The sequence below is a fragment of the Rhinichthys klamathensis genome, unplaced genomic scaffold, assembly GCF_029890125.1.
Source record: "Rhinichthys klamathensis goyatoka isolate OS25496 unplaced genomic scaffold, OSU_Roscu_1.1 h1tg000094l_1, whole genome shotgun sequence".
NCBI classification, from domain to species: domain Eukaryota; kingdom Metazoa; phylum Chordata; class Actinopteri; order Cypriniformes; family Leuciscidae; genus Rhinichthys; species Rhinichthys klamathensis.
In genome coordinates, this window is record NW_026606633.1 from 904,189 (window position 1) to 931,958 (window position 27,770).

General features: G+C 37.2%; 3 protein-coding genes across 5 annotated transcripts in view; 1 reads left to right on the forward strand and 2 right to left on the reverse strand.

Moving 5' to 3' along the window:
- The window catches only part of zgc:92140 (uncharacterized protein LOC447854 homolog), a 46,795-nt gene extending 37,811 nt beyond the window's left edge, over nt 1-8,984 (reverse strand). Inside the window, exons 1-2 of the mRNA XM_056252329.1 lie at nt 8,951-8,984; nt 7,315-7,401 (exon numbers count right to left, since the gene is read on the reverse strand). The gene's annotated coding sequence lies outside the window, so the exon portion shown is untranslated. The remainder of the gene's footprint in view (nt 1-7,314; nt 7,402-8,950) is intronic.
- A 1,210-nt stretch (nt 8,985-10,194) lies between these two features.
- edem3 (ER degradation enhancer, mannosidase alpha-like 3) lies at nt 10,195-21,274 on the reverse strand. 3 transcript variants are annotated; one of them, XM_056252331.1, is made up of 21 exons: nt 20,782-21,274; nt 20,635-20,680; nt 19,191-19,291; nt 19,053-19,092; nt 18,839-18,951; nt 18,568-18,718; nt 17,180-17,314; nt 16,595-16,700; nt 16,398-16,495; nt 15,478-15,603; nt 15,318-15,401; nt 15,137-15,220; nt 14,822-14,946; nt 14,478-14,652; nt 14,137-14,282; nt 13,461-13,602; nt 13,184-13,375; nt 12,865-13,030; nt 11,846-12,031; nt 11,603-11,650; nt 10,195-10,936 (listed from the first exon to the last, which is right to left on the reverse strand). In XM_056252331.1, the coding sequence occupies exons 1-21, from the start codon at nt 20,886-20,888 to the stop codon at nt 10,638-10,640; spliced, it is 2,670 nt and encodes an 889-aa protein (XP_056108306.1). In that variant the 5' UTR covers nt 20,889-21,274; the 3' UTR covers nt 10,195-10,637. The 3 variants fall into 3 exon arrangements, with proteins under 3 accessions (XP_056108306.1, XP_056108308.1, XP_056108307.1); XM_056252333.1 differs by lacking the exon at nt 11,603-11,650 and having other exon boundaries at nt 10,195-10,930; XM_056252332.1 differs by lacking the exon at nt 11,603-11,650.
- Nucleotides 21,275-22,626: 1,352 nt separating this feature from the next.
- npl (N-acetylneuraminate pyruvate lyase (dihydrodipicolinate synthase)) lies at nt 22,627-26,860 on the forward strand. Its single transcript, XM_056252338.1, has 11 exons — nt 22,627-22,696; nt 22,784-22,857; nt 22,958-23,045; nt 23,866-23,923; nt 24,153-24,228; nt 24,339-24,431; nt 24,602-24,750; nt 24,849-24,895; nt 25,764-25,848; nt 25,969-26,008; nt 26,519-26,860. Exons 1-11 carry the CDS (start codon nt 22,629-22,631, stop codon nt 26,662-26,664), a joined length of 924 nt encoding a protein of 307 aa, XP_056108313.1. The 5' UTR covers nt 22,627-22,628; the 3' UTR covers nt 26,665-26,860.
- The last annotated feature ends 910 nt before the right edge of the window (nt 26,861-27,770 follow it).

Genomic DNA, 27,770 nt, shown 5'->3' on the forward strand with positions numbered 1-27,770 from the left:
AACTTCCTCTGTTTAGAGCAGCGAAGAAGAAATGAAAACACGCTAGCAGTATGTCACAACCTTGATATATTTTACACAAAAAAAACTATTTATGTTTCGGATCGGATCGGGTAGTGTCGAAGGTCTGTGTACTTGGCGGCCAATGGATTTTCCTTTTGAAATTAGAAAACAAAAATCGGGAATCGAGCTGTTTCCTGTCTATCATTTAGAAATAGGAGAACAACAAAAAAACAAACAAAAAATAATAATAATAAATCGGAAAACGACGTGTTTTCCGGTTTTTTTTTGCGTTGATTACAGAAAACGAAAAAGTTGTCCGATTTTTTTCAAATGTGTTGATAAATGGAAATCGGGAAATAAAATACACGCGTGTCATTCGTTCATTCATTTTTGATTTAATATTTAAAGTAGAGAAACAAGAAGAGTACCTTTTTTAAAAAAAAATTAAAACGAAAAACAGTATGACACTGACGGCATGACATTGTCCGCTTGATTTTTCGTTTTTTTGTTCTGAGGTAGAAAAATTAATAAACAGCTAGAATATTACATTTTTGGGCGTTGAATCGGGAATGAAACACCCTTTTCCTCTGATTTGTCAGGCCCAAGATCACACTGTTCCATCACCAGTTCTTCCTCAGTTCCGCACTGCAGAATAGTCCTCTGCAGCTGCAGTTGTACGGATTCTCAGCGCGTTTATTGCAACTACATTTCATCTTTTTCTCATCAAACAACCAGACTAACGAATGGCTCCACACATCCCGTACCGGGGAAGAGCCTAGATAGGGCTTTCTTTTGTCTAAACTAGCAGTTCTCAAGTGCCAGGTGGTCTTTTCAGTTTACAGTGTTAGATATGTGGCTGCATTTGAAGTTCTTTTTCAATTAAGAAAAATAAATAATATATTACTGTCAAGTGGATACTAAAAATACTAGGGGGGTGCAACGGATAAAAAAAACCTCACGGTTCGGATTGTTTCTCGGATCAGAGTCACGGATCGGATCATTTTTCGGATCAGCAAAAAAGACAAGACAAATAAACATAAGTTTTGTCTTTTTGTTTATTAACACTTTTAAACTATTAAATTAAAATATATAAAATCAACTTAAAGTGCGCAAGGCATAATATCTTATTTTTTAGAGATATTAGGGGGGGTTGACTGGTTGACTTACTGAAACAGGCCAATCGTGATGCTCTCTGTCTTACATCCGCACACACGCAAGGTCTCTCGCTCTCCCTCTCTGCCGTGCGTGTGCTACACGGTTTGGAGCACAGTATGTTCGGTCTCGCATGCGCGCTCTAGATTCCGGGAGATTTGAACTAATTTGCGGGCATCAGGGAGCCGCTATCAATATGCGGGATTTGTATAAGTTAATTTTGTTAGGCCAATTCAGCGCTACTCCGGACTGTCCGGCCAAAATCCGGATGTATGGCCACCCTACTACACACACCGTCACAGTTTAATCCACTAACCTCTTTCCTTCATCATTATATTTGACAGGGAAGCCAAAATGCTCCCATACAGGGGATTTAAATGACGCGGGGCGTTCAAGCTCCTCCGTTCCTCCGCTCGCCATGACCACGCTGTGGAGATGTGTGTGGACTGAACATGTACAAATTTTTTTTTCATAAATCAATCTGTGGATCACGTGTGTGCCGAACCGAAGATATTGATTCGAACGGATCACGGATCAATAATGATCCGTTGCACCACTAAAAAATACTCTAATTCACTGTATGTATTTGTTCATGTTTTATTAAGGGATAAGTCTGAAGCACACCATAAAATAATTCTATCAATTCATACAGGGCTAGTATTATATACAGCTGTATACAGATACACACCCAGGTATCGGATCAGAACTCGTTATCGGCCGATACCCTGAGCCCTGAAAATATATATATATATATATATATATATATATATTTATTTTTTTTCAGGGCTCTCGTTATCGGCCGATACCCTGAGCCCTGAAAATATATATATATATATATATATATTTTTTTTTTTTCAGGGCTCAGGGTATCGGCCGATAACGAGTTCTGATCCGATACCTGGGTGTGTATCTGTATACAGCTGTATATAATACTAGCCCTGTATGAATTGATAAATTATTTTATATATATATATATATATATATTAGGGGTGTAACGGTACATGTATTCGTATTGAACCGTTTCGGTTCGAGGCTTCCGGTTCGGTACGCATTCAAACCGAACGATTCCTTGGACCATTTTTCCTACCGACAAAATTCGCGCTGGCGCGACCACCACAACGTTGCGCAACGTCAAATGGCAAGCGTAAAGAAAGCGGAACGAAACTGCGCTACTCATTGTGTGCTTCACGGATCGTTTATCAGTTCGGAGTTCGGACCAGCAACATCTGTGCAGCGCAAGCCGATCTCGATCAAGCGACACTGTTACTACACAGCGCTAAGAGATCCAGTAAAGAAAACATTTGAATTCGCCACTGAAGTAATAACATCGCTGCGAGATCAAGAGAGAAGCATTCACATTTCTCCGTTATTAACCGTAGAGCTCTATTAGATCAAACAGCGCTGACGTGGACACCAGGAGAAATATTGTGCCGTGAATGAATGAACTAAGTTAGTAATACTTTACGTCCACAGACCAGCAACATTCACCATAACTGTAACCAGTTTGGCTGGAATAGTGAAATGCTTTCAAGTACTTCACACATCTTTTTCCAGCACTTCAAAACACAAAATATTATATAAATAAATATATGAAGAGTTCAGATGCAAAAGCCTCTAAGTGCCATTTGAAATTTTCTTCTAGATTGATCATTTTTATGAAGCTTGTATATTTAAGTTCAGTAATTTCACTCAAATGACAATTAATAGGTAATCTTCATTGCCATTTAAGTGAAATTACTGAACTTAAATATAAAAGCTTGATAAAAATAAAGAAAATTTCAAATGGCTTTTGCATCTGAACTCTTCATATATTTAAATGTTATTTTTAATGTGATGACCAAAACATTATTTGTTCATCCTTCAAAGATGACACCCATTTATAAACCTGAAAGTTTCAAGATCTAGGAAAACTCAACTTATTTAAAAAATATTTTTTCTTTTAACAAATAGGAAATTTCTCTGGCATTTCTTACTTTTTGCTGTTTTAAAAACGTACCGAACCGTGACTTTAAAACCGAGGTACGTACCGAACCGTGATTTTTGTGTACCGTTACACCCCTAATATATATATATATTTCTTTTGTCCTCACATTCTTTGCTACCCAGTGACACACCTGTGTGAAAGGCTCATTATGCAGCTCATTATGCAGGTCATTGTCTTCTCAGGTGTCAGAGCATTATTCATGATCATTCACGCCCCCCGCATATAGCCTTTCTAAACAAAAAGTGTCTTACAAAATTAAAATCAATGTATTGTTTTGTGTAAATGATTAGGCAGGATGATTTTCAGATCATTTTGAAGCAAAAACTCTAGGCGACAACATCCATTAAGTCAATGTGGATACATATTTAGTATGTGTTTTGTGGCCTTCAGAAACTACGTTTTAGTTTTTTCAATAACCATGCATAAACAATATTCTCTCAAAAATACAAACATCCATGTTGCTCACATATTATGGTAGCCCTGTTTGTGTTAAATAAAGTGTAATGACACCTTTGCCATTAATATGTTTATAAAGCAACTGAAAAAAGCACAAATGTCAGGGCATGTCAAAACACCTCCAGGACCCCAAAAACACCTTAGACCCCAGAGGGTTAAAACAAAGTAGCATTTTCAGTTGAATTTGGGCAAAACACTTGAAACATTTGTTTTGTTGAGCTATTTCAATTACTTTTGTTTGATTTGTTCATTGCAAACAGCTGAAAGTCTATACATTTTGCCAATAAACCTGATTTGCAATGGGGGTTTAGATTACAATGTATGTGGCCAAATACACACAAAATTGTCAAAATGCTGTCTTTGTGAGTATTCATGTAAACAGTCTGTTATGTCTTACGTAGAGTAAACAGTTGAGAATAAAAGTGATTGCGTGACAATACTGGATCTGTGCAGCTTTTAAAGTGACAGCAGCCTAATAAACCTGCTTCCATCTGTGTGCTTAATGTTAATCAAACAACGGAAATCAATCAATCACTGCTCTTGACTGAATAACTTTTGTAGCTTCAATAAGAATCAATGTCTATTTAATTCATACAATGAAGACTAGGCTAAGCAGTTTTATTTTTTACATTTATTAATCAATTTATGTTGTTAAATAAACCTAATGTAGGCCTACCTGAAACCCTAAACCCTCTGGTTTACCCTGACATTAAAATGACACTTACTTTTTATGTCATGCAACAGCAAAACACTGCTGTTCACTTTCAGAAGTTGTAGGGATGCTTTCTTCTCACTAAATGAATGTGAAACATGTATGTTGGTTATATAATTTTTAGTTTTTAAATATAATTTTACACACAAAGCATTATCGTATTGCGAATATCACATTATTTAACAAGTTATCACATATAGCATTTTTCTTCAATATCGTGCAGCCCTAATTATAATACACATACATATATAAATGATGTATATAATTATATATATATATATATATATATAAAAATTAATACATACATTTAGCTAAATCTATTATATCAGATGAAAACAGATTAAAACTATATGGTACACTTATACAAAATATTAATTATTAATATTTAATATTTTTAATAATAATCATGTTATTACAATTAATATTATTAATAATAAACACCACCAACCTGGTGTTCAAAGCTATATTTTGGTTTCTCATACAAAACAAATCACATAGCTTTAGAAAACATGGAACATGCAGAATGACTCATATGGACCATTCATATAATTTCACTTTCACATGGAAAAAAGCAAGAACATTTTGCTTAATATCTCCATTTGTGTTGTGTTCCGCATAAGAAAGAATGTCATAGGGGTTTGGAAGGACACAAGGGTGAGTACATTTTTTCCTTTAAACACACAACCAAGCCATCCCACACTGTACAAGAGTTCGATCAGGTTGTCCTGTCAACATACTAAACCAAAAGTTGTAATTCACAAATACACACACATGCAACATCCTTGGTCATCAGAACACACGTCACCACACAAAGCTCTAACACTGCAACAGGATGGAACCTCCCACATAGACCTCTGGTAGCTATGGAAACCTCCTCTCTGAGTGATGTCACCCTGATATTGCATCATAACCCCATGGGCTAATTGGGTCGCTTTTCTCAGGTCCTGTGAACTGAGCGGGAGAAACTGAATAAAACAGACGGAGAGGGAGATGGGAGCTTTGGTGGTGGAGAAGCTTGAAATTGACTGACCAAGAGGAGAACCCACAGTCGCTATTAATAGCCTTTCAGCCTCTTCAGTCACCAGAACAAAAGCCATATGTATGCAAAACAACACACACAGACCGCTTATGGATGAGACTGAGAGAGACAGATGGAGGTGTCAGACTGATGAGAGATCAAGAGAGGGAGAGGTACAGAGCCGGCCATGTCCCCCATACCAAAGCACAACTCATTTCCGTAAATTAATTCCTTCAGTTTGTTTCAGATAAAAAAATAAATGTACAAAAATAAATGACTGAGCAGATCTTTTATACTGTATCTTCATGTGGTTCCTGACATCTCAGTGTTGCATATTGCATGCTCAACAACATTTATAGACGAAGCATGTTTTGTTTTTAATTACAGTTTTTCCAATTAAGTTTAATGTTAATTAAGGCTGTTTATTCTGATTTTATGTGTCAATTTGTTGCAGCCATGAATCAGCCCATAAAAACAAAGTAGTTAAGAGTATACCTCTAATTTGAATTTACATTAAACTGTACTAAAATTTAGCTCTTGGTTAATGTCATTGTATTACTAGGAATTCCCCTCTTAAACTCATTTTAAACTTAATTTAAAAAAGAATATGAAATAATGTGGATTTACAGCTTCAACAAACTGATTTAACAACCATGTAACTCAAAGATTGATATTGTCGTTAAAAATCAGTTTGCCTATATGGAGAAAATAAGAATCACTCCTGGGTCCCATTGAATTCTGCTATGGGATACAATCTTACACAACAATGGTTCAGCAAAGTCAACTGTCAAACCAGGGCTGCGTTTCTCAAAAGCACCACGAACCAAGTTGATCATAGAGACCATTGGTGCCAATGGCTATACGATCTAAGTAGGCTTATGAAAAGTAGCCCAGATCATTCAGAGTAGGAAAAACCTAAAAGAGTCAGTTCTCAGTGTAATTAATGAGTAAGGGAACTCTTAAATTGGAACACTGCAAAGACGGTTCTCAGTGAGTCAGAGGGTTGTTAAAACAGATCACTACAAGTTGAACCTGAAAGGCGATTCTCAATTCAAGTCAGTGAGCTCATTGAAAAACCACTTGGACCAATTCAGTCAGATTCATTAATGAATCGTTCATCCGATTCATCGACTAAAGAACGATTATTTCACGAATCAGACATCACAAAATAACGCATCACCCACTGCTAAATCACATTCTCAGTTGAGTCATTGAGTTGATTCGATAAAAGCTCGGACCGATTCAATAACGAATCAATCGGTCCGGTTCTCTAAACCGCTTCATTAAAAAGATTCGGCTAAAAGGAAGGATTCGTTTACAAATCAAACATCGCTCACCCATAGCTCCCCTAGTCTGACACTCAAACACACAGACAGTCATACACTGAATGAACTCTACGCTAATGAAAATACTGCATATGAAAGCACAGTGACAGAAGGACACACACAGCTGCGCCACGGCAGAGACAGAGGGCGCATTGTCTGCCCGCAGGACAGTGGGACACACACGTGTACGTGTGCATGCATGCCAACCCAGGTGTCTTTTGTTTTCATTACTTCCAGTTCAGCTGTACTTCGTAAAAAACGGGTGTAAATCAATACATGTCCATGCAATGGAGCAGACTCATGACAATAACCAACAATTGATCTCACCTATTCCTGTCTTAATCATGGCTGTGTCTGAACACCTAGTGAACAGCCTACCTAGTCAGGATTGTGGGCATCATAGGCGCCTACAATTGTGTTTAGGTTAAATGCTGTGTATGCTGGCAAGCACATTGAGACACAGCCCAAACCACAATGCAGTCCAGAATCACTGTTCAAAGATCAGATAGAACTGATAATGCAAAAAAAAAGAAAAAAAAAAAAGAACCAGGAATCGACTCACCAAAGACAAGACACAAAGAAAGGCAAACGGTTTGCATGTAACAATGAAAACAAACACTTGCCGAATCAGCGCAAAAATGCATAAATATGACAGGGAAACACTCACTTGTCAGAAGTGACCCGCTCGTTCCACTTCCACTGGCGGCGGCTCACACACATACTGTGACATACACACACACTGGCGGACGGGAATATGCGCTGTAGTGATGTGTCGTTCATGAACGATTCGTTCATTTTGAACGAATCTTTAATATGACTCGGGACTACCGAGTTGTCTCAGAGAGTGATTCGTTCATTTTGTGTTGATCGCGCATGCGCATTGCGCAACATATGGTTTCTGAATCTGTACTGGAAATGATTAGTTCATCTCTCTCGAGTTCGGGTTCGGGACGGGTCCGAGTCTTTCGATCTTCCTGTCAGTCCCATAGAGGCTATGCTGTCAGTACCGGAAAGAGTAATGATTAGTTCATCTTTCGAGTCTCGAGTTCGGGTTCGGCCGGGTCCGAGTCTTTCGTTCTTCCTGTCAGTCCCATAGAGGCTATGCTGTCAGTACCGGAAAGAGTAATGATTAGTTCATCTTTCGAGTCTCGAGTTCGGGTTCGGCCGGGTCCGAGTCTTTCGTTCTTCCTGTCAGTCCCATAGAGGCTATGCTGTCAGTACCGGAAAGAGTAATGATTAGTTCATCTTCTGAGTCTTCGGGTTTGAGTCCTTCGTTCTTTTGTCACGTGACTTGTCACAATTCACAACCTTTTTACAAACAAGCACGTAGTTAATGTATAATATAATAGTAGTTAATTAATGTATAATATATAATAAAACACACCACAGATGCACAAGAAACATTTAAAGAAACGGACAGGGACAATAATAAGATGGAACTTTTATTTTTCAGATAATGTTTATTTCACATATTTTGTATTTTAATTCCTAAATATAAAACAATATACATTCAGACGCAGTCAATAATACGAATCTAATATTGTATTTGATGCGAGATACCAGCGGTCACGTGACAAAAGAACGAAGGACTCAAACCCGAAGACTCGAAGAAAATGAACTAATCATTACTCTTTCCGGTACTGACAGCATAGCCTCTATGGGACTGACAGGAAGAACGAAAGACTCGGACCCGGCCGAACCCGAACTCGAGACTCGAAAGATGAACTAATCATTACTCTTTCCGGTACTGACAGCATAGCCTCTATGGGACTGACAGGAAGAACGAAAGACTCGGACCCGGCCGAACCCGAACTCGAGACTCGAAAGATGAACTAATCATTACTCTTTCCGGCCCTGCTGTATCACACACGGCACGGCCCAGCAGACAGATCAGAGTCAGACACTGACGAGTCGACAACTAACGTCTCGAGACACAAGAGGAGGAGAACAAACCTGATAAATATGAAGTTGCAAAGGAAAGAACGTCTCGGATGAGGAGGTGAGGTGAACTAACAGAATCAGACTGCAATAGCCTGAACTTAAAACCCAACAACTAATCAATTCATAAAAATTTCGGTTTCTTATAATTTGGCTTTGGCTGCATTACCCTATAATTTATTTTTATTCTTTTTACAAATGTAATCAACATTTTCGTAAGTTCTAGATGTGTTGGGATATTTAACATGCCATTTTAATTATATTATGCTGAAATGAACGAAATGACTCGAAAAAAGATTCGTTCATTTTGCTGAACGAGACTCAAAGATCCGAGTCAGTAAAATGATCCGAACTTCCCACTACTAATGCGCTGCTGTTACTGTAGTGATGTGATGTGCACCGCTGGCTTACAGCCCACACTCCTGATTTGCTCGAAGAACTGCAGCCATCTTGCTGAAGCCCGTGTGGAAAACCAACCACATGCCTAGACGTAGGAGGGGAGGAACTAGTCGAATTATCCTTACATTTTCCCCTCATCACCCCCAGTTGCATGTCTTTCTTCAGCCAAGAAATAAGATTTTTGAACCAATATTTCATAAATCTCTTTATATATGCATGTTCTGTTCTTATCATTTATGTTAAATTTATTATAATATATTTATAATGCAACATTCTATTAATATATATATATATATATGTTCATTATATATGTTCATTAAATATGTTCATATATATATGTTCATTATATATATATAACAAAAATTATGTATTGCTCAATACTATGGTAAACTAACAAACATACAAATTGATCATCCACATTTATTAATATACCGTTCAAAAGTTTGGGTAAGTTGTCGATAAGATTTAATGTTTTTGAATGAAGTCTCACCAAGGCTCAATTTATCCGATCAAAACTAGTAAAACAGTAATATTGTGAAATGTAATTACAATTTAGAACAACTGTTTGCTATTTTAATATATTTAAAATGTAATTTATTTATGTGATGGCAAAGCTGAATTTTCAGCAGCCAAGTTGAGTGGTTTTACTCTACACATAGATGCAACAGCCTTACTACTGCTTTAATTTATGACATGCGCACTTTCATAAAGCTAAAATGTAATCAAGTCCCGCTCCCTTCATAAATATCACACGTGTGATAGAAAGCTTATCCAATAAAAAGGAGTCGTATATTAAAATTTTCAATCAATTTTATTGAGCTTATCACGTTTCATGCCCCCTGGCATGGTCTCCCAGTCAATTAATGAGCTACTGGGAGCAACGGAGCAATAGCGTCCTCTGGCGGATACTTTAGGATGCTTCACATGTCTCCTTCATCCTTGGGAAAAAAGTCTGTCACTGACATGCAAAGTTGTCATCCGTGGTCCTTTAATGCTACTCTTTGAAAAATTGACCTCATCGTAAAGTCATAAGCTGGACTGAATGTATACGACCGTTAAATACTTAATGTTGAAGGATGGAAGAAGCGTTTTTTAACCCACCCAGGCTGATTCTCTTACTAATTAAAAACAATAATCATACATACAAACACTCATACATACATACATACATATATATCATTTCATAAAGGATCGCAGATTTTCTGGAGGGTTTTTCAGACCCTGCAAACTGAGACAAGAACCAAATATGAATCCTACTGCAAAAAGCAATTCATCACAGTTAAACCAGGCATTAATCAGTCTTTCAGACGATTAATCAGCACTGATGATTTAAGCCTGCACTTCAATAATCAGAGAATCCATTTGTTAGAAGGAAGACAAAAACAGGAGTGATTGTGTACCCTAGGCATGTAGAGAAAGAGATAAGTTGTAATGTGTGAAATCTGGAAAACAGTTTGTCAGCGTTCAGATGAAGAGAACAGGATATGTGTGAATCAGAATGAAGCCCCTGAGAACTGGCCGTAGAAAATGAGCTCTTTGAGTCAGAGTTCTTAATCACGCCTATCTGATATATTGTCCCTATTCGACAGAACTGATTTCTCAGTCTGTGTTATGGCTGGGACATGCTAGCGGAGTCTGAGATGAAGGGGAATGTCAAAGCTCATCCTTCTCCATCTGCTTAAACGCTTCTAAGTCCTCCTGCCAATCAGCCATCAGCGAGTTCACCGATTGGCTGTCGGAGTCCCCGTCCACCGCAGGCTCCTCCCCTACGTCCACAGGGACGTAGCTGCCAAGTCCCTCCACTGGCTGAACCGAATCTTGCCCAACGACTGAGTCTTCTGCTGTCTGTTCCTGAGTAGTGACTTGTGACTGGTCAACAGGTTCTGAGGAAGTGGAGCAACTGTGGTCTTTCTCTTCTGTGGAGCAGTCCTCTTCTTCTGCTCCATCTGTACCTTGAAAAAGAGGTCAGTTGAATAAACCACAAGAAATCTACCTAATATCTATCACACATCACAGGCAAAACCTAGCGGACCACATTAGGTGTGGAGCATGATGGTATCGTCATCAAAATTTGATGCTGTCAGCAAGAAGGAATATACGCTAATAGAAATCCATAATCTTAGACTTGAGTGTGTTCAAATTCTCCTGGGAAGTTCGTATTTACGAGTTGGGAAGTCATGATTCAAGTCGCTTTGGTTGGAGCAAGATGGCAATGTAGCAAGATTTTTAACTCTACTTCTACAAAATGATGAATTAAAAAAATGCACATTAGGTGTGTTTTTGCATTTGAATGCTTTTGTTCAATTTATCAAGGTGCTGTGAATTGAATTATTATATATTCTTTTGTAAGTGTACAGTACTACAGTAGTAACTTAGCTAGTTTTATTGTAAAGGAAATATGCTGCATCTATTGCGTCCGCCATAATTTCTCACTGACACCCACAACTCAGAAACTCTGGGCTCAAAGAAAGTTCAGAATTTCCTAGTCGTAATTACGACTTTGTGGTAGCGTTCATGTGTGTTCAACTCGTAAGTACAATCTTTCTGTCATGACTAGAACGCACCATACAATCAAGGGGGTTCAATGCATGAAGGGTAACCCAAGGAGGGATACTTACTGCCATCCAACAGGGTGCCCGGGAGGGCTTTCCCCTTAAATATGGCTTCTGCTCATCAAAGTAGGAAAGTAGGGAAAAAAGAGAAGTAGCGGAAAGAGAAAACGGTTACAAACACAGAGGGAAAGAGTAATAAAGGTAGAATAATTAGAAAGGAATGAAAGTTGAAGATGCAACATGCACAACCTCACAGTGCTTTCTCACATACTAACCATCTTTTCAAACTCACGTCTCCATGTGTCTCACCTCTGTCTCTAGCTTTATCACTGAGCAGCACCTCCACCTCCTTGTACTCCTTTAGAGCCTCCAACAGGATGTTGCCCTCTTTGTGGAACAGGAAGAGGAGTGGTAAAGTGACATCATCAGTGCTCCGACCATCTCCCGCCATCTGAAACAATGGGGCCGTATCACTGCTGCTGCCCTCATTATCATCTAAACAAATGTGACAAAACAAAAATACATTTTTGTATTGTAGTACTAACACTGATTTATTCTGTACAAAATTGTTAATGATTGTTATTATGAATTAGTAATTGAAATAAAGCTAAGATTAATAGGTTAGATAAATAGATAGGTTAAAAAAAAAACGCAAGTAGAAGTACTAAAATGACCAAACCGGGGAAAACTATGAAAGCTTAATAGAAAATTAAAAAAAAAAGAAAAGAAAAAAAGAAGATATATATAGTATGTAAGGGGGGGGGGGGGGGGATATGTGAAACATTTCAGGATTTTTTTTTTTTTTTAATGTAATTTTAGGGCTGTCAACATAACTGTAAAACTGCTTTGGAAACAAAATTCAATGTGAAAAGTGCTATACAAATTAATCTGAATTTAAAAGTTTCACATGTAACAATGAGGAAAAAAGATACACTGTCAACTTAATACAAACTACATTTCCGGATATTGTTTTAATAATTTGCTTGGGCTTTAAAGGCCACCTATCTAGTTTTGTTTAGGAAGGGGTCCTTTGTAAGGAGATTATCACATTTGGGGGTCCTTGTCATCAAAAAGTATTAAAAATAGAAATAGATTTATTCCTTCTGTTGAACACAAAAGAAGATATTTTGAAGAATGTCGGTCAACAAACAGTGGATGGACCCCATTGACTTCCAAAGTATGGAGAAAAAAAAAAAAACTATTTGGTTACCAACATTCTTCAAAATATTTTCTTTTGTGTTCAGCAGAAGAAAGAAATTCATACAAGTTTGGAACAACTTGAGGGTGTGTAAATCCCTTTAATGGTTGACTCCCTAAATGTTTCTTACCGATGACGATGCCTCCGATGGCCCCAGCTTTCTGAATGTGCCTAGCCTTCTCTGCAAACATGCACTGGCCTCTCTGCAGCAGAGCGATGCGGCCTGCCACAATCTCACCGTTACTCAACTCAGAACAGCCGTTATAGGGCTCCGCTACGGTTACGAACCCACGCACCTGAGGGAGAGGGAAAAAGAGAACAGAATACACAATGTAGCATGGCTAAAAAAAATTATACCCTTTAGCAAGAACAAACCCAGAACAGCACAGAAATAGCCCCCAAAAAAGTGAAAAAGTACATAATAAAAGGTCACAGTTAATCATACTCACTCCAGAACTGCTTTTGGAAAGATCCATTCCAAACTGCGCAGGGCCTGCGGTCAGTACCACTCTACCAAAAAAGGGGTGCGACACAATTTGAACAGCTCGTGGAGGAAGCTGTTCTTTCTGCTGCTGGCTGGAGAGCTCCATCATTTCCTGCATAAAACGCATGCCGTCCTCTGCAGCGACTGCACTCACCGCCTGTAGAGAGAGATTCAAGTTTCAATCTATAGATAAGAAATACAACTTATATAGTATAATTCTTATATCTAGGTCTGTACAGTACCTGTGTTGCGTGCTGAACGAGTTGTACTCTGCCATCCTTGAGGTGGATGAGACTCACACCCATCCGCCTCAGCAGCTCCAGATGTTCGGGGTTATTGGCCATGAAGTCTTGAGCCCTAAGAGGACGGCCCATACCAGGCTCTCTGAGAGAGATGAAAAAAAAAAAAAAAAAAAAAATTTGTATCAATGTTTTATTGAAAATCTCCTGTAATTTCCACCAGACCATCTGCATTTTTTATATTAAAATATACAAATTACAAACTGTATTTATTTATTTATTTATTTATTATCATCATTCGTATATCATGATTCAGTGTTCAATTATTATCGGTGCTTAATTATTAATAATGGTTCATAATCATATTATTATCAAATGAAGGAAACATGTTTTTGCTGCTTTTTTGGTGGAAACCAAATTTTGTAGATTTAAAAAGTTAAAAACAGCATTATTTATAAATAGAATTGTTTTGTAACATTATGTCTTTACTGTCACTTCTGATCAATTTAATGCTTTCTGAATAATAGTGTTTAAGAGTAAAAAAAAATCTTAATTTCAAACTTTTGACAGATAGTGTATATATATATATATATACATATATAAAAATTACATAATATGTATAATTATGTAAAAAAAATGCTATTTGAACATAGTCCAGCTGCTTATATCACTTTCTCACCGATGAATGGTCGGGCGCAGACAACTCTTATCCACTGCGCTTCGGATTGGTTCACGGAGATTGCGTGGGAAGGCGGGATCAGGAAAGAGTAGGCGGGTGTTAGGGCAAGTCCACTCAAAATTTGAGTCATCAAGCTCCTCTCCGGCCTTGGGGTGACAGAAAGATATTATATCAAGATTTGATTAGAGAAACAAGTAGACAACCAGTGAAAATGAGCTTAGTTATTTGTATTACGTAATAGAATATGACTTGAAAACAGAGCTGGATGAGTAAAGTCAACTCTGACCAGTGTTACAACATAGAGAGGCAAGCAGAACTGTTATAGTGCTTATGTGCAGTACCATACTGTTGACGACAGGGGGCGCATGTGAGTTTGAGGCAGTGGAGAGGGAAAGAGGCAGCAGATGAGCTTCTGTGGTAAAGATATAGTCCTCTACATTAAAAGGCAAATCCTCCTCCTCAGCAAATAGCAGAAACAGGTACTTAAACATCTCCGCCAGGAAAAACGAGTCCATGCTGAAACAAGTGGGCGGTGATGAAGGGAAATAAATATGCCGTGAGACAGCTTGCCACCCACTCTTTACACATAAATGCTCACTTTACAAAATCCACTCAAATTATTTGTACAAAAATACACCACATAAACCAACATCCTTTTTAACTATCCACAAATACTAGCTCTTACCGGTCCTCGTGACTTCCCGTCCTCACATCCTTCATAGCAGCGAAGCCACAGGGAACTCGAGCAAACCGGTTCAGGTTCTCCAGTACGGTGCGGCCCACCTCCAGGTAATATGGATCTCTGGTTGCCTTCAGAGGAAATTCACCGTTAATCATTTGTATTGTCTCCCTGGTTTACTACATAAAAATACACAGTCGAATGCACCTCAGCAGGAGTAATGCAGCGTGAATGGAGTCACATTTGCAGGTTGATATGAAGGAACATGATGGAGAGTAAAGGAGATGTTGTATTGAGATTTGTTTGAGAACTCAGTTGTACCTTATAAAGGAAGTAAGTGCTTTCTGCAAACTCTGGCCGCAGGGGGTGCTGAGCCCAGTGAACCCTGAAATCAGTGGTGAACGCCTGGCGAGACAGTACGTGAGGGAGCAGGGCAGTCAAGAAGAGTTTATAAACCACAAACCATGATGATATTCAAAAGACAGCTAAAAAGAGGATCTACCTCAGGAAGGAAGTTGTGTTTCTTGGTAACCTGATAAAGCATTTCATGCGTCTCTATGGCTGGCCGGATATCTCCCTTTAAAACCTGCAAAGAGCAAAACTCTTATGTTTGGATATTCATACCAAACTCAAGAGAGACAATGACCTCACTGATTTCTCACCTGCAATCCTGGGAAAAAGGCAAGCAAGGAGTCCATCCAGGTGCGGGCTGGCAGCAGGGGTTTGTGGATGTGGACGTCCAGTAGCAGAGGTGGTTGGCTGATGTACTTCATAATGGATGCATAGTGCTGAAAAATATGTCAAACGATCACAATTCATGAATACAGAAACAAGATAAAGAGACCCCTTATTTCATGGCAGACAAAACTAAAATGCGACTCGCGAGTTAGATTAAGTATAAAAAATTATTTTGGACCCTACAACTACAGGAGGCAACATGTTCCAGGGCTTCTATTCTGAATAAAATGAATGATCAATTATTGAATAAATTGAATAGAGTTAAAACTCTAGTCTACCAAAATAAACAAGTAAATGGAATATTAAAATAATTAAACTATTACAATTCAATCTAAAATAATAAGAATAAATAGTTATTAATTAATTCATTAATAAATGTGTAATAAAATAAATATAAAAATAATAATTCAAAATGTTAAAATTCTAGTCTACCAAAATAAACAAGTAAATGGAATATAAAAATAATTAAACTATTACAATTCAATCTAAAATAATAATAAAAAATTGTTATTAATTAATTAATTAATTAATGTGTAATAAAATAAATATAAAAATAATAATTCAAAATATATCATCTACTCCAGTCTACAAAGAAATTAATGAATAAATTAATTTAAAAATACTTATTCAAAATGTTAAAATACACTTTAAAGTAAATCTAAATGGTGTTTGTAAAAAACTTAGAGTGGGACTTCATTTTATCCATCTGGGATTGATTGGATTAGCAAAGTTGTCTAAATATGACAGGTGTTTAGAGGAAAGGGCTTGAAAAATAAGACGGCTTGGTGACGCAAGCCGAAAAGGAGATTATGATGTCTTTAACAAAAGAATGAGTGATACTCACAGTGTTAAAGCGATGCAGATATTGGTCATCTCCCAGTAATATATAAGCCTTCATCAAGTACTCATAATAGGAATCTATGCCTGCTCCAACTCCACTGTCTGTTAAGGGAACAATGACACAAAAAAAACATCATGATTCTGACTTGAGCACAGTTGTTTTATGTTTTGGGTGGGTTGTTGAGTATAGTTTAGCCTCACCCCTGCGGACCCACTCTCCTGAGTGGATGTTGATGGTCGTTCCCACTAGATTACTGTTCCTCTGTCTCTTTTCCCAAAGGAAGTCAAGAGCCCTTCTCGCATGAGCCTGCGAACAATACAATAAAACATCAACACCTAAATACTGGCCTATTTATAATACATTTAGTCATTTTAAATCTCTTTCACCACACAAAATGAAAACATTCCTGACCTCATAATACTTTTCATAGTGCACAACACAACGGCTAATGCTAATGATGCGTGTGTCTTACAAATGGCACAGTTATGTCATAAGAGATCTATGTTGTAATTCTGTAGACTGAATGAGTACAAACATTCCAGGAATCAACACTTTAGGCCGAAATGACGTCAGTGCTCCATTGTTAGTTTGTTACAAAACAATCAGTGTTTCTACTAGCTTGGTGACCTTAAATGCTTTGGTCAACATGAACTATACAGAACGCATGGTTTTGAAACATTTCTCTGGAGGTTAAATAAGGACATTTCCGAATGTTATAACTTCAGAAACTCAACAAAAGTGACATTAGTTCAAATTTGCAACATGAAGCCATTGTAATATTTTACCTCAAAAGTAGGGTCTCCAGTAAAGCGGCTCAAGGCTGCAAATTCAAGGATGATTGTCCCGGCACAGGCGGTGCAGGTGTCCGTTTCGGTGCCTGTACGGGTCTCAGGTCCACGGACTCCATAACGCAGGTTCACCTGTAAACGCATCCAATCATTAATCAGAATCAGAATCAAGGGGATTTATCACAGAATATTCCCCAGCAGGATTTATTTTAACATACACTACTGTTCAAAAGTTTGGGGCCGGTATTTTTTTTTGTGTGTGTTTGTCTCTTCTGCTCACCAAGGCTGCATTTATTTGATTAAAAATACAGTAATATTGTTCAATATTATTACAATTTTAAATAAATGTTTTGTATTTTAATATATACTAAAATGTTATTTATTCCTGTGATGGCAAAGCTGAATTTTCAGCAGCCATTATTCCAGTCTTCAGTGTCACATGATCCTGCAGAAATTATTATAATATGCTGATTTACTGCTCAAGTCTAATTTCATTTTAGTACCAATGTTGAGAACAGTTGCGCTGCTTAATATATTTTTTAAACCTGTGATACAACTTTTTCTGGATACTTTAATTAACCGAAAGTTCAAAAGACCAGCAATGTCTTTATTATCACTTTTGATCATTTTTTTACTAAATAAAAGTATTAATTATTTCGAATCAATAATGGGGGATTAACATTAAAGTGGACATTAGAGTTGACAGAATTACATTAAAGTATGTTATTTAACTATTAAATAAGAATTATTGGTAACACGTTAATAAGGTCTCATTAGCTAATGCACTAACTAACATGAACTAACAATGAGCAATATATTTTCACAGCATTTATTAACCATTGTTAATATTATAAAAAAATGTCATGTTCATGTTAGTTCAGTGCATTAATAACTAATGGTAACAAACTATCTTTCTTAAAAATGCATTAGTAAATGTTGAGATTAAAATAAATAAAGATGAATAAACATTGTAGAATGTTTTGTAGAACAATCAGAATCAGGTATTCCAGAATCCAGAGAGACATGTAATAAGTTGAGAATGCTTTGTAACTGAAGGTCTGTAAAATAAACTAACAGCAACTGTGAAAGGGGCAGTCATGCTGTTGATGACACGTGCAGCCATTGTGGGATGTCACAGAGTTCATTTCCCTAAAGCAGACATGCAACCAACCAATGAAATGCCCAGAACAGCCGAATCAACAGAAATTGTCTGAATGTGTGAGTGTGTGTGTGTGTGTGTGTGTGTGTATACTGTATAGGCATGAAGATAAATGTTCGCAAAAAAACAACAAAAAACAAACATTTAATGTACAACATATTTTCATGATGACGTTTAATCAATCATATTGCATATGCAATGCATGTACATGCGTGCTTTCACTCACTCTAGGGTAAGGCAGGCCACTGCTGGTGTTAAATGCAGGTAGCAGTCTGAGTCCAAGATCTTTGGCCATGTGCAGCAGCTCATTCTGGTACCAGAGCATTTGCCCACTTTCTTTCAACATGATGGCCATGGAATGGCCTCCCAGCAGTCCACTAAAAGAACAGTAAAGTATTACACAAGCAAAACAGACACAATTTACTAGATAGATTTTAAATGCAGTCTTTTACCACGTCAGTTTACTTTGAACCTCTTGACAGAGATGTCTTACTCACCCCAGCACCCGGATGTTGGTCTCGAATACAGACACCACAATGTCATTATCCAACCGTACATCCTTCAATACTCTCCTCACTGCTTCCTCAAACTCCACCGTCTTATTTAACAGCTGTGAGATGTCAGAACAGGACATAAGCAAACAACTTTGGGCTTAACTGTAAATATGAGTGTTTGCAAGAGGTTTCAAGTTCTGTTTGAGATGTTACTCACTGCAAGAGTGTCAAGAGTGTCAATGAGGGTGAGGGAGAACCTGACGGAACAGGAAAACATGTTTTCATCTCAGTTTTCGACATTTCTTTTCAAATAAATTAATAAAGAGAAATTTTAACACATCTCCAACTGACTTACTTCCCCAGGGCATCATCTATATCCCCTCGACTGGGCTCTAGTCCACGCACTCGCCCACGACAAGTCAAAGGCATCAGCTCGTCTGCGGGGTAGGCATGGTCCTGTCAAAATGAAAAGAACAAAGATAAAATTAGATGAAACAAGGCAGATTTGAATTATAATGCCGTTCTCTCAAACATTAGTCTGTCTTCCCCTATCCTCGCAACACTCCTGTTTTTTATTTGTTTTTTTGTCAGGGAACATTTATTGGCAAATGAGCAATGTTAAAGGGATAATTCATCCAGAAATAAAAATTCAGGCATCATTCCATAACCCTCATGTTGTTTCAATTCTATATAACTTTCTATATAAAATCTATATAATTTTTCTATATAACATATTTTGAAGAATGTTTCAACAGTTTTTGTCCATACACTGATAGTCAGTGGGGTCCAAAACAACACTGGACCCTACTGACATTCAATGTAGAAAGAAAAAATTCTATAGAAAGAAATGTTATTTCAATGTGCCGTAGTTACACATGTGAACAGTATGTAATAACAGTAAATTATGCATAAATAATGACTTGCAATTAACGGTAACGCTTCATTTTACAGTCCTGTTACCCATACATACTATGTACTTATTATAGTAATTACAATTACTGGGTAATAACTAGGTACTAACCCTGAACCTATCCCTAACCCATGTACTTACCTTATATTAGCCAGTACTTTCTAGGTAAGTACACTGTAAGTACACGTAAGTACTGTACTGTAAAAGGAAGCGTTACCCAATTAACAGCCAAATTAATCAAGCCAAACCTTAATAATATACTACACCTATAATAAGAACGTTAATAATTAATATTACTCTGAACTTATTTGTGTAATTATACTGTAACAACGGCACATGAAAATAAAGTCTGACCAGAAATGCAGTCACATTTTTTTTTAAAGAAATGTATACTTTCAGCAAGGATGCATTAAATTGGTCAATAGTGACAGTAAAGTATTTATAATGTTACAAAAGAGTTCTATTTCAAATTAATGCTGTTATGCTTTACTTTCCTACCATAAAAGATTCCTTTAAAAAGTATCATGGTTTCCACAAAAATATTAAGCAGCACAACTTTTTTCAACATTGATAATAATAAGAAATGTTTATTGAGGACCGAAATCAGCACATTAGAATGATTTCTGAAGGATCATGTGACACTGAAGACTGGAGTAATGAGATGAAAATTCAGCTTTGCCATCAAAGGAATGAATTATATTTTAAAATACATTACAATAGAAAACATTTATTTAGGTGAACATAAGCCTTGGTGAACATAAGAGACTTCTTTCAACATTAACAAAAAAAACTACACACATAACTTTTGATGCTGATGGAAAAGTAGGATTAAAACTTCCATGTGTACCCAGCTGTCAACAAGAACAGTTATTAGTCACTGTGTACATACCATGTAGTTCTGATAAGCGTGGTCAAACATTTCCACCACTTGGTTCCTGAGAAGCAAAAGCATTTCTTAAATTAAGAAAAACACCATTTTGAATCATTCATATGGCAAGCAATTCAAATTTACACATGTTCTCACATAGACACATACCTCAGTTTGTTCCTCTCATCTCTGCTCATGGTCTCTGATAACCTGATGGAGGTTCCCATAAAAAACAGCAGCAAAAAAGCAGGCAACATAGTTGCAGAATGAAGCATCCGCACGGCTCTAATCCACCAGTTTCACAACAGACTGCTTCCAACCTTCACGTAGATGAAGACAACCAAGGCAACTCTTTCCTGCCTTAGATATGTTTATTTAGCACCAAGTTATTGTTCCACTTCTGGTCCATCATTTTCAAATTGAATGTAAAAAATATGATTCAGTAACACCCACAGAATTTGAATACATTCACTGTTCCAGCTCAATAACTTTATAGTTCCTGTTCTTATCTAAACGTCTCTCTTGGATGAATGCAGCTCTGGTGCATTTCTGAGATGCTTTTAGTGTCTATTACAAAATGACTAAGGAAGGAACACCGATCAAGTCACTTTTCATTAGAGTTGGTCAGTCAGCTGCTGTTGCCACACCTGACTGTCACCTTGATAACACGTTGGCACATCGGCATGCTACTCTCTATTGAGTATCAGTTATAAAACAACAACAAATTACATCACTGTAGATCCCCAGCAGAGACAGGCTCGAGAAGAGCTCCAGATGGGGCCATGGAAAAAGATGCTTTGACTCTAATAGCAACCATCACCATGGGTGACACGATCAGCAGTTTACAACCCCAGAAAGAAGGAGAGAACGCATCGTAATGATCCCCCTAGAACTAATAGCAATTAGTTAGATGGTATGCGGGTCCCAATCCCATCTTTGTGATTCTAAAAACAAGTTTAACCCATGTAGAAAATGCTACGGCGTTATTCAAAAATAAAATATCCAGCGAAATGTTGTTGTCAAGATGATTTGATGAAAAAAAGATTTCTCAACCCCCGTCAGGCTTTGTTGTTTAGCTCGCCGGCTAACCCGTCGATGACAGCTCGGCACCACTGGGCATATGTTTTTGTAGCAGAAACGCTGCTGTAACTAGCGGAAAGAACATCTTAAATCTGTTCTTCGATCATCCACGAGTGACAAAGGTGGTCCAATCAGCTCCCAGATTCCGACAAATAAAAATATTCCTCGTAAGAGTTATTATATGTCAGGTGTAATGCAAAGGGCCAGAGGTCTCTCTCAGAATCGCTGAGTGAATGGAGATCATCACCCGTTGCGTTTTACGGGCAGACGACAACATCCGCATCCGGGTAGCGCTGAGCGTACACGCCCCGTAAACGGTGTGGTGCAGAAACTACAATTCCTAGCATGCCTTGCAAGCAAACTTTTTACGTTTGTAATATTTATATATATTACAAATATAATCAAATGAAAATATGAATAGTAAAAAATTCCCACAAGAAGATATATTTAATCTTACTGAAAGTACACGTCGTATCATTGTCTGTTTTAAAAAAAATTCATAACAAAAAAATTCTTAATATAATGCATACAAGTCCTCTAAATAAAATGAAAATGGAACTGCCTAGTCTATTACACATTTTACTTTTCAAAATGTAGCAACAAGTGCTTAAGTTACTTCCTCGTAAGCATCACGTGATTGCCTCGTGCAGTGGCGTCATGTACTAACAAGTACAGTATGACCACCACCGTCTATGATGTACAACGAGTGTCTGTCTGCCCGTCTGCCTGAGTTGAACGGTTTTAGCCAATGAAAGAGGAAGGTAAGCGACTGTCTTTTAATTGTGGACTGAATTCAAATGTATTTGGTCGGGAAAGAATAGAACTTGAGACTTTTAGGAACCCATTTAAAATCTGATTGCATTACATGGCATGTTGTGTCAGGCTTTGACGTTTTAATAATACACTGACGTTTTCTCGTTGTTGTGTATGCAGACATGTCTCGAAGCGTAAAAAAGCTCACTGGTCTCGTGGCAGCTACTTTCACACCACTTACTGCAGAAGGGTGAAATACTTCATTCCTCAATAAAAGCTTTACACAATCATAGCTGGCGTGCAGTGTTCATTGATATCCAACTTTTGCTGTTTTTAGGGAGATCAATCTCTCTGTAATTGGACCATACATTGATTACCTAATAGAAAAACAGAATGTCAAGAGTGTGTTTGGTAAGTCAAACCTATTCATTTAATCAAAGATTTTGGGGAAAAAGGCAACATGTTTTGTCATTTATGTTATTTGTAATCTAAACCACTTTGTTTTTGGTAGTTAACGGCACAACAGGCGAGGGCTGTTCTCTAACTGTGGACGAAAGGAAGCAGATTGCTGCAGCTTGGTGCCAACAAGGAAAGGGCAAGTGAGTTATAGCATGTTTATGGGGTTTATTCAGCTGTGGGTAATTATTAGCCTATGTTCCAGGGGTTATAAAAGTAACAGAATTTTGACATTATTTTAACAGAAAACTTGCGAAGGGCACATTTTACTATGCCTTCATCGTTTATTTTCTACTACTTCTCACATTTATTTCTTGTATAGATTTTGCTGACCCAGACCATTTTAAAATAGGCAAATCCATCATAAGAAATTTGAAATATGAATTTTAATTTGAAAACAATAAAAATCTAAACAAAAAGTGGGCGAAAAAAATTATACTCAGTTTGAAAATGATTCACATACTTTTTTACATTTCCACCACAACCAGCTGTTTTACTCCTAATGAGTAATAATGTCAAATTATATGAAAAGTGTAAACATTTATGTAATTGTGTGTGTTTAGGATACATCCATTTCTAGCTATGAAATTAGCAAGACAAAGGAGTTTCCAAAATTATCATTTCCAACACAGAATGCTTGTATTTCCTTTGAATCAACTTCATGACTGTGGTGTTGCTTGCAGTTAAGCTACATTTGTGGTGGACACTTTAAAGATGATTCAGGGGGAAATGGCAAAAATAACACGGTTCTCCAGTGATGCAATAAGTATGTCCACTGTTGGACACTATTACTGGACAAAGTGGATGGTTTATTTTTTAAAGGTTTACAAGGCCAAATTTGTTTATACGTTAGGAAACACCCTAATACACATCTATTGTGGATTCCAATTTCCATTATTGTTTTCTAATGGAAGTTGCCCTTGTCAGATGTTTAATTTCTTTATACTGAATGTGTGTGTTCAGGCTTGAGCAAGTGATTGTTCATGTTGGCTGCATGAGTATAAAAGATTCTCAAGAACTGGTGAGTACATTGTTTCACATCCCCTTTTATTCACATGCATTATCTGCATCTTTCATGCGTATACCACTTTTCTTTAAGCACTCTTCCATTTTCATAACTGCAGTTCTGCATACATATTTTTCTCCCATTCGCTGTTTATCCATTCGTGTTACACCATGTGCAGATAAACAGCTACTTCCCTCCTCGTGACCGTTTAAAATGCTGAGTGGATGTTTTTTCTTTCCTTCAGGCTCGGCATGCCGCCAGTATAGGGGCCGACGGCATAGCAGTAATCTCTCCTTCCTTTTTCAAACCCATTAATGCAGGTGTTAACCCCCTTTTTTTAAACTCTACTTAATTAATCGTATGTTAAAGGTATTACCAAATGTGCTTTTGAATGATTTTCATAAAACAAATGACCTTCCTCTTTTCACAGATGCATTGAGGTTGTTTATAAAGGAAGTGAGCACCTCTGCTCCAGATGTTCCAATGTATTATTATCATATTCCAGGCATGACCGGCGTTGAATGTAAGTGCAGCCCCATGCTGTCATCATTACTGGCAGTCAAAACACTAACAACTTTCGTAAATACTTTAGAATTGCACAATACTACATTTTTGAATGAGTCTGATTGACATATGAGAGATTGACTTCCTACTGTGGCTCAGTCTCTGTTTCCTCTTTATTTTTTTCTTCAGTGGAGGCAGCTGATGTGCTAAATGGGATAGAGCAGATGATCCCCTCTTTTCAGGGAGTGAAATACAGCGGGACTGACCTGAGGGATCTCGGACAGTGTGTCTGTTACTGTCAGTCCCATAACTGGTCTGTCTTGTTCGGAGTAGATGAGGTATGAAATTACCTCTACTGTATTTTTCCTGCTAGTGTCACATTTATATAACTTGCGGTTGTGATTTTATATGTTTTACTTCACACTTTGTTACACAGCAACTCTTGGGAGCTTTGGTACTAGGTGTTCATGGAGCAGTAGGAAGGTGAGTGCCAACATCATGGCATCTTACAACTCTTTCTCTGGCCTCAGTTGTTTTTTCTTTCTGTTGTGTTGCTTTGGTTCCTGATAATACATTAGCTATGTTTCCATACAAAGTTGCACATTTAACTTCTGTGCAAAATTGGAATATCTTATAAAACCTTTAAGAGTAAAGCACAGTTTCCATCCCATGTGTTCAAGTGAACAAAATCCTCACTTTCTGGAAAATTGGTGCAAAATATCTGTAATAAAAATGGAAGTTGTTGCACCACCGTGGCTCTTTTTTTGTACATCATAAATTACTTGTTCCTCAGAGCGCACAGGCAAAATTCTATAAACACTGTAATGTTAGCTTGCGTTCGAGCCTTTAAAACGCAATCATGTGAGACAATTTTGGCAGGTCATTATACCAAATCGTTCTGATGACAGACTTTGGTTCAGGCATTTCAGAATGATCAAGCCAACATTTGAGATGCTGTGCAATGAAATTGGTTCACTGGTTAGTGCAGTTATCCAATCAAATCCTCTGTTGAGGCAGATGAGTGTTTGTTGCGCATCGAGAGATTTATTTGGGAAATGTGTTTCCATCATAGTTTATGTGCATGTCTTCTTGTCTGAAAAATATATTATCCACCTCTATTGTGCGCATACATTTTTCTTTAATGTACATTTTCAGAATTTTTGCACCTCTTTATGTTTTGAAATATCCCAAAATTCACATAAAATTATGTGGATGGAAACATAGCTATTGTGCCATTCAGTGTCTCCTGTGGCTGATTTGATTGAAAAACAGTAGCTTAAAAAACTTAACCTATAAATAATGCATTTCTGAAGACCATGCAACACTCTCTCTCTCTCTCTCTCCTCTCCAGCACATATAACTACCTCGGACTCATAGTGAACCAGATGCTTTCTGCTTTTGATAACAGCAACCTCATGCAGTCCAGAGCCCTGCAGGTACATCATTCATTCCATGTGCATTTCTCCTTTAGTGCTTTTGGACTGTTTTTACTTCATCAGAATGTGTTCAGGTTAATGAATTAATATTCAGGTTAATGAATTTGCTTCTGTTTACAGCTCGAATTTATGGAGGTCATCACATTTGCTAAGAACCTTGGTGAGTTGACTGTTTTGCGCCTTTCAAATGTTTGGGGTTGGTAAGATTTTTGAAAGAAGTTTCTTATGCTCACCAAGGCAGCATTTATTAGATCAAAAATAGAGTAAACCATTACTCAAGTCTTCAGTGTCACGTGATCCTTGTAATATACTGAATTTTTTTTTTTTTTTAAGCAATGTTGAAAACGGTTGTGCTGCTTAATAATTTTTTGGAAACCGTGAGACATTTTTTTAAGGATTCTTTTATGAATAGAAAGTTCAGAAGAACAGCATTTATTTGAAATAGAAACCTTGTGTAACATTATAAATGCCTTGACTGTCACTTTTGATCAGTTTAATAGGTGCTTGCCGAATACAATTCTTAATTTCTTTAAATATAAATTTATACTGACCCCAAACTTTTGAATGGTGTCGTATTCCCAGTACAGCTGTGATGTCTCAGTAGACATTGCTTTTGTTGTTGTTGTGTAAATGGTACTTTTGATTTTATTTCATCATGTATGCTCTGCAGGTTTTGATGTGGGCGTGAATAAGCAGGTGATGAGTGAAGTGTCAGGGTTAGTGCTGGGTCCTCCCCGACTCCCGGTGCTGCCATGCCCCGTCTCAAAGGCCCAGGCTATAGCACAGAAAATCAAGGATTTCTCTCAGAGACATTAAAATAAAAGTAGAAATTTCAGTCAACCTACATGAAATTGCAAAAAAAAAAAAAAGTTAGTATTGTTATCGAGCTGTAAACTGTTCTTTACACTACAGTTTTTTGATGTACTGTATCTTATATTTGCATGCTTTTTACATTTCATACATTAGATTTGATTTTCCTTTTTTATAATATTAACAAATATATTAAATCTGTTGCATTTACTTTATATATTTATTTAATAACATTACAAGGAAACTAGCAATTTTAATGAACCTACTTGAATTACCCAAAAGATTTAAGAAAAATCCTCAGTTATCGATTTCTTTTCACCATTAATGTACTGCATCTTGTAAATCTTATTTTTTTTTTTTTTACGTTTTGTTTTTTACATATTCTTTAATACTGTATTAATTACACTCTTTTGCCTGGTGCTGATGTAATTTTAAATGGACCATTAGCATGAAACAAAAGTTTCTTATGTTTGCAGATTTTTATATTTCCACATACAAAAAGGGACATTTTTATATCTTGAAATTAACTGAATAAAGATTATTATTCAAAATTCAATGCAAAATATTCCTTTGAAGTTCTAATTCAACCTCAATAGCCTGAAATCTGCCTGTTTTAATTAGAAAATTCTAGTTTAAGGAGTTTGGTCAGCAGTGGCTTTTAATTTTTTTACCGTTTGTTCTTAACATATTTTTTCTGGCCTTTCCATTTTATTTTTAGAGAGCCCTAGGATTTACCTCGCGCATTGAAGACCCCCTAATACCTGCTTAAAGGGATAGTTCACCCACAAATTAAAATTCTGTTAATGGTTCTGGCTATTGTTTACTCACACTCAAGTTGTTCCAAACCTGTATGAAAGTCACAAGTACCTGTGGAAACAGTGTAGGGGTGGTATGTTATGTTTCACTAGTATTTCAGGAATGAGGACACTGGACTGTGCTATCATTACCTAATGAGTGGTTTTAGTGCTGACTTCACAGAACATTTATCAGCTGCAGCAGCAGGAACAACACTAGACAATTTCCTCCCAGTGAGAATGCAAGTAAAGGAAGCTAAAGTGTGCAACAGAAACATTTAAAATTCATGTCATGACCACGTTTCCTCTAGAAAAAGC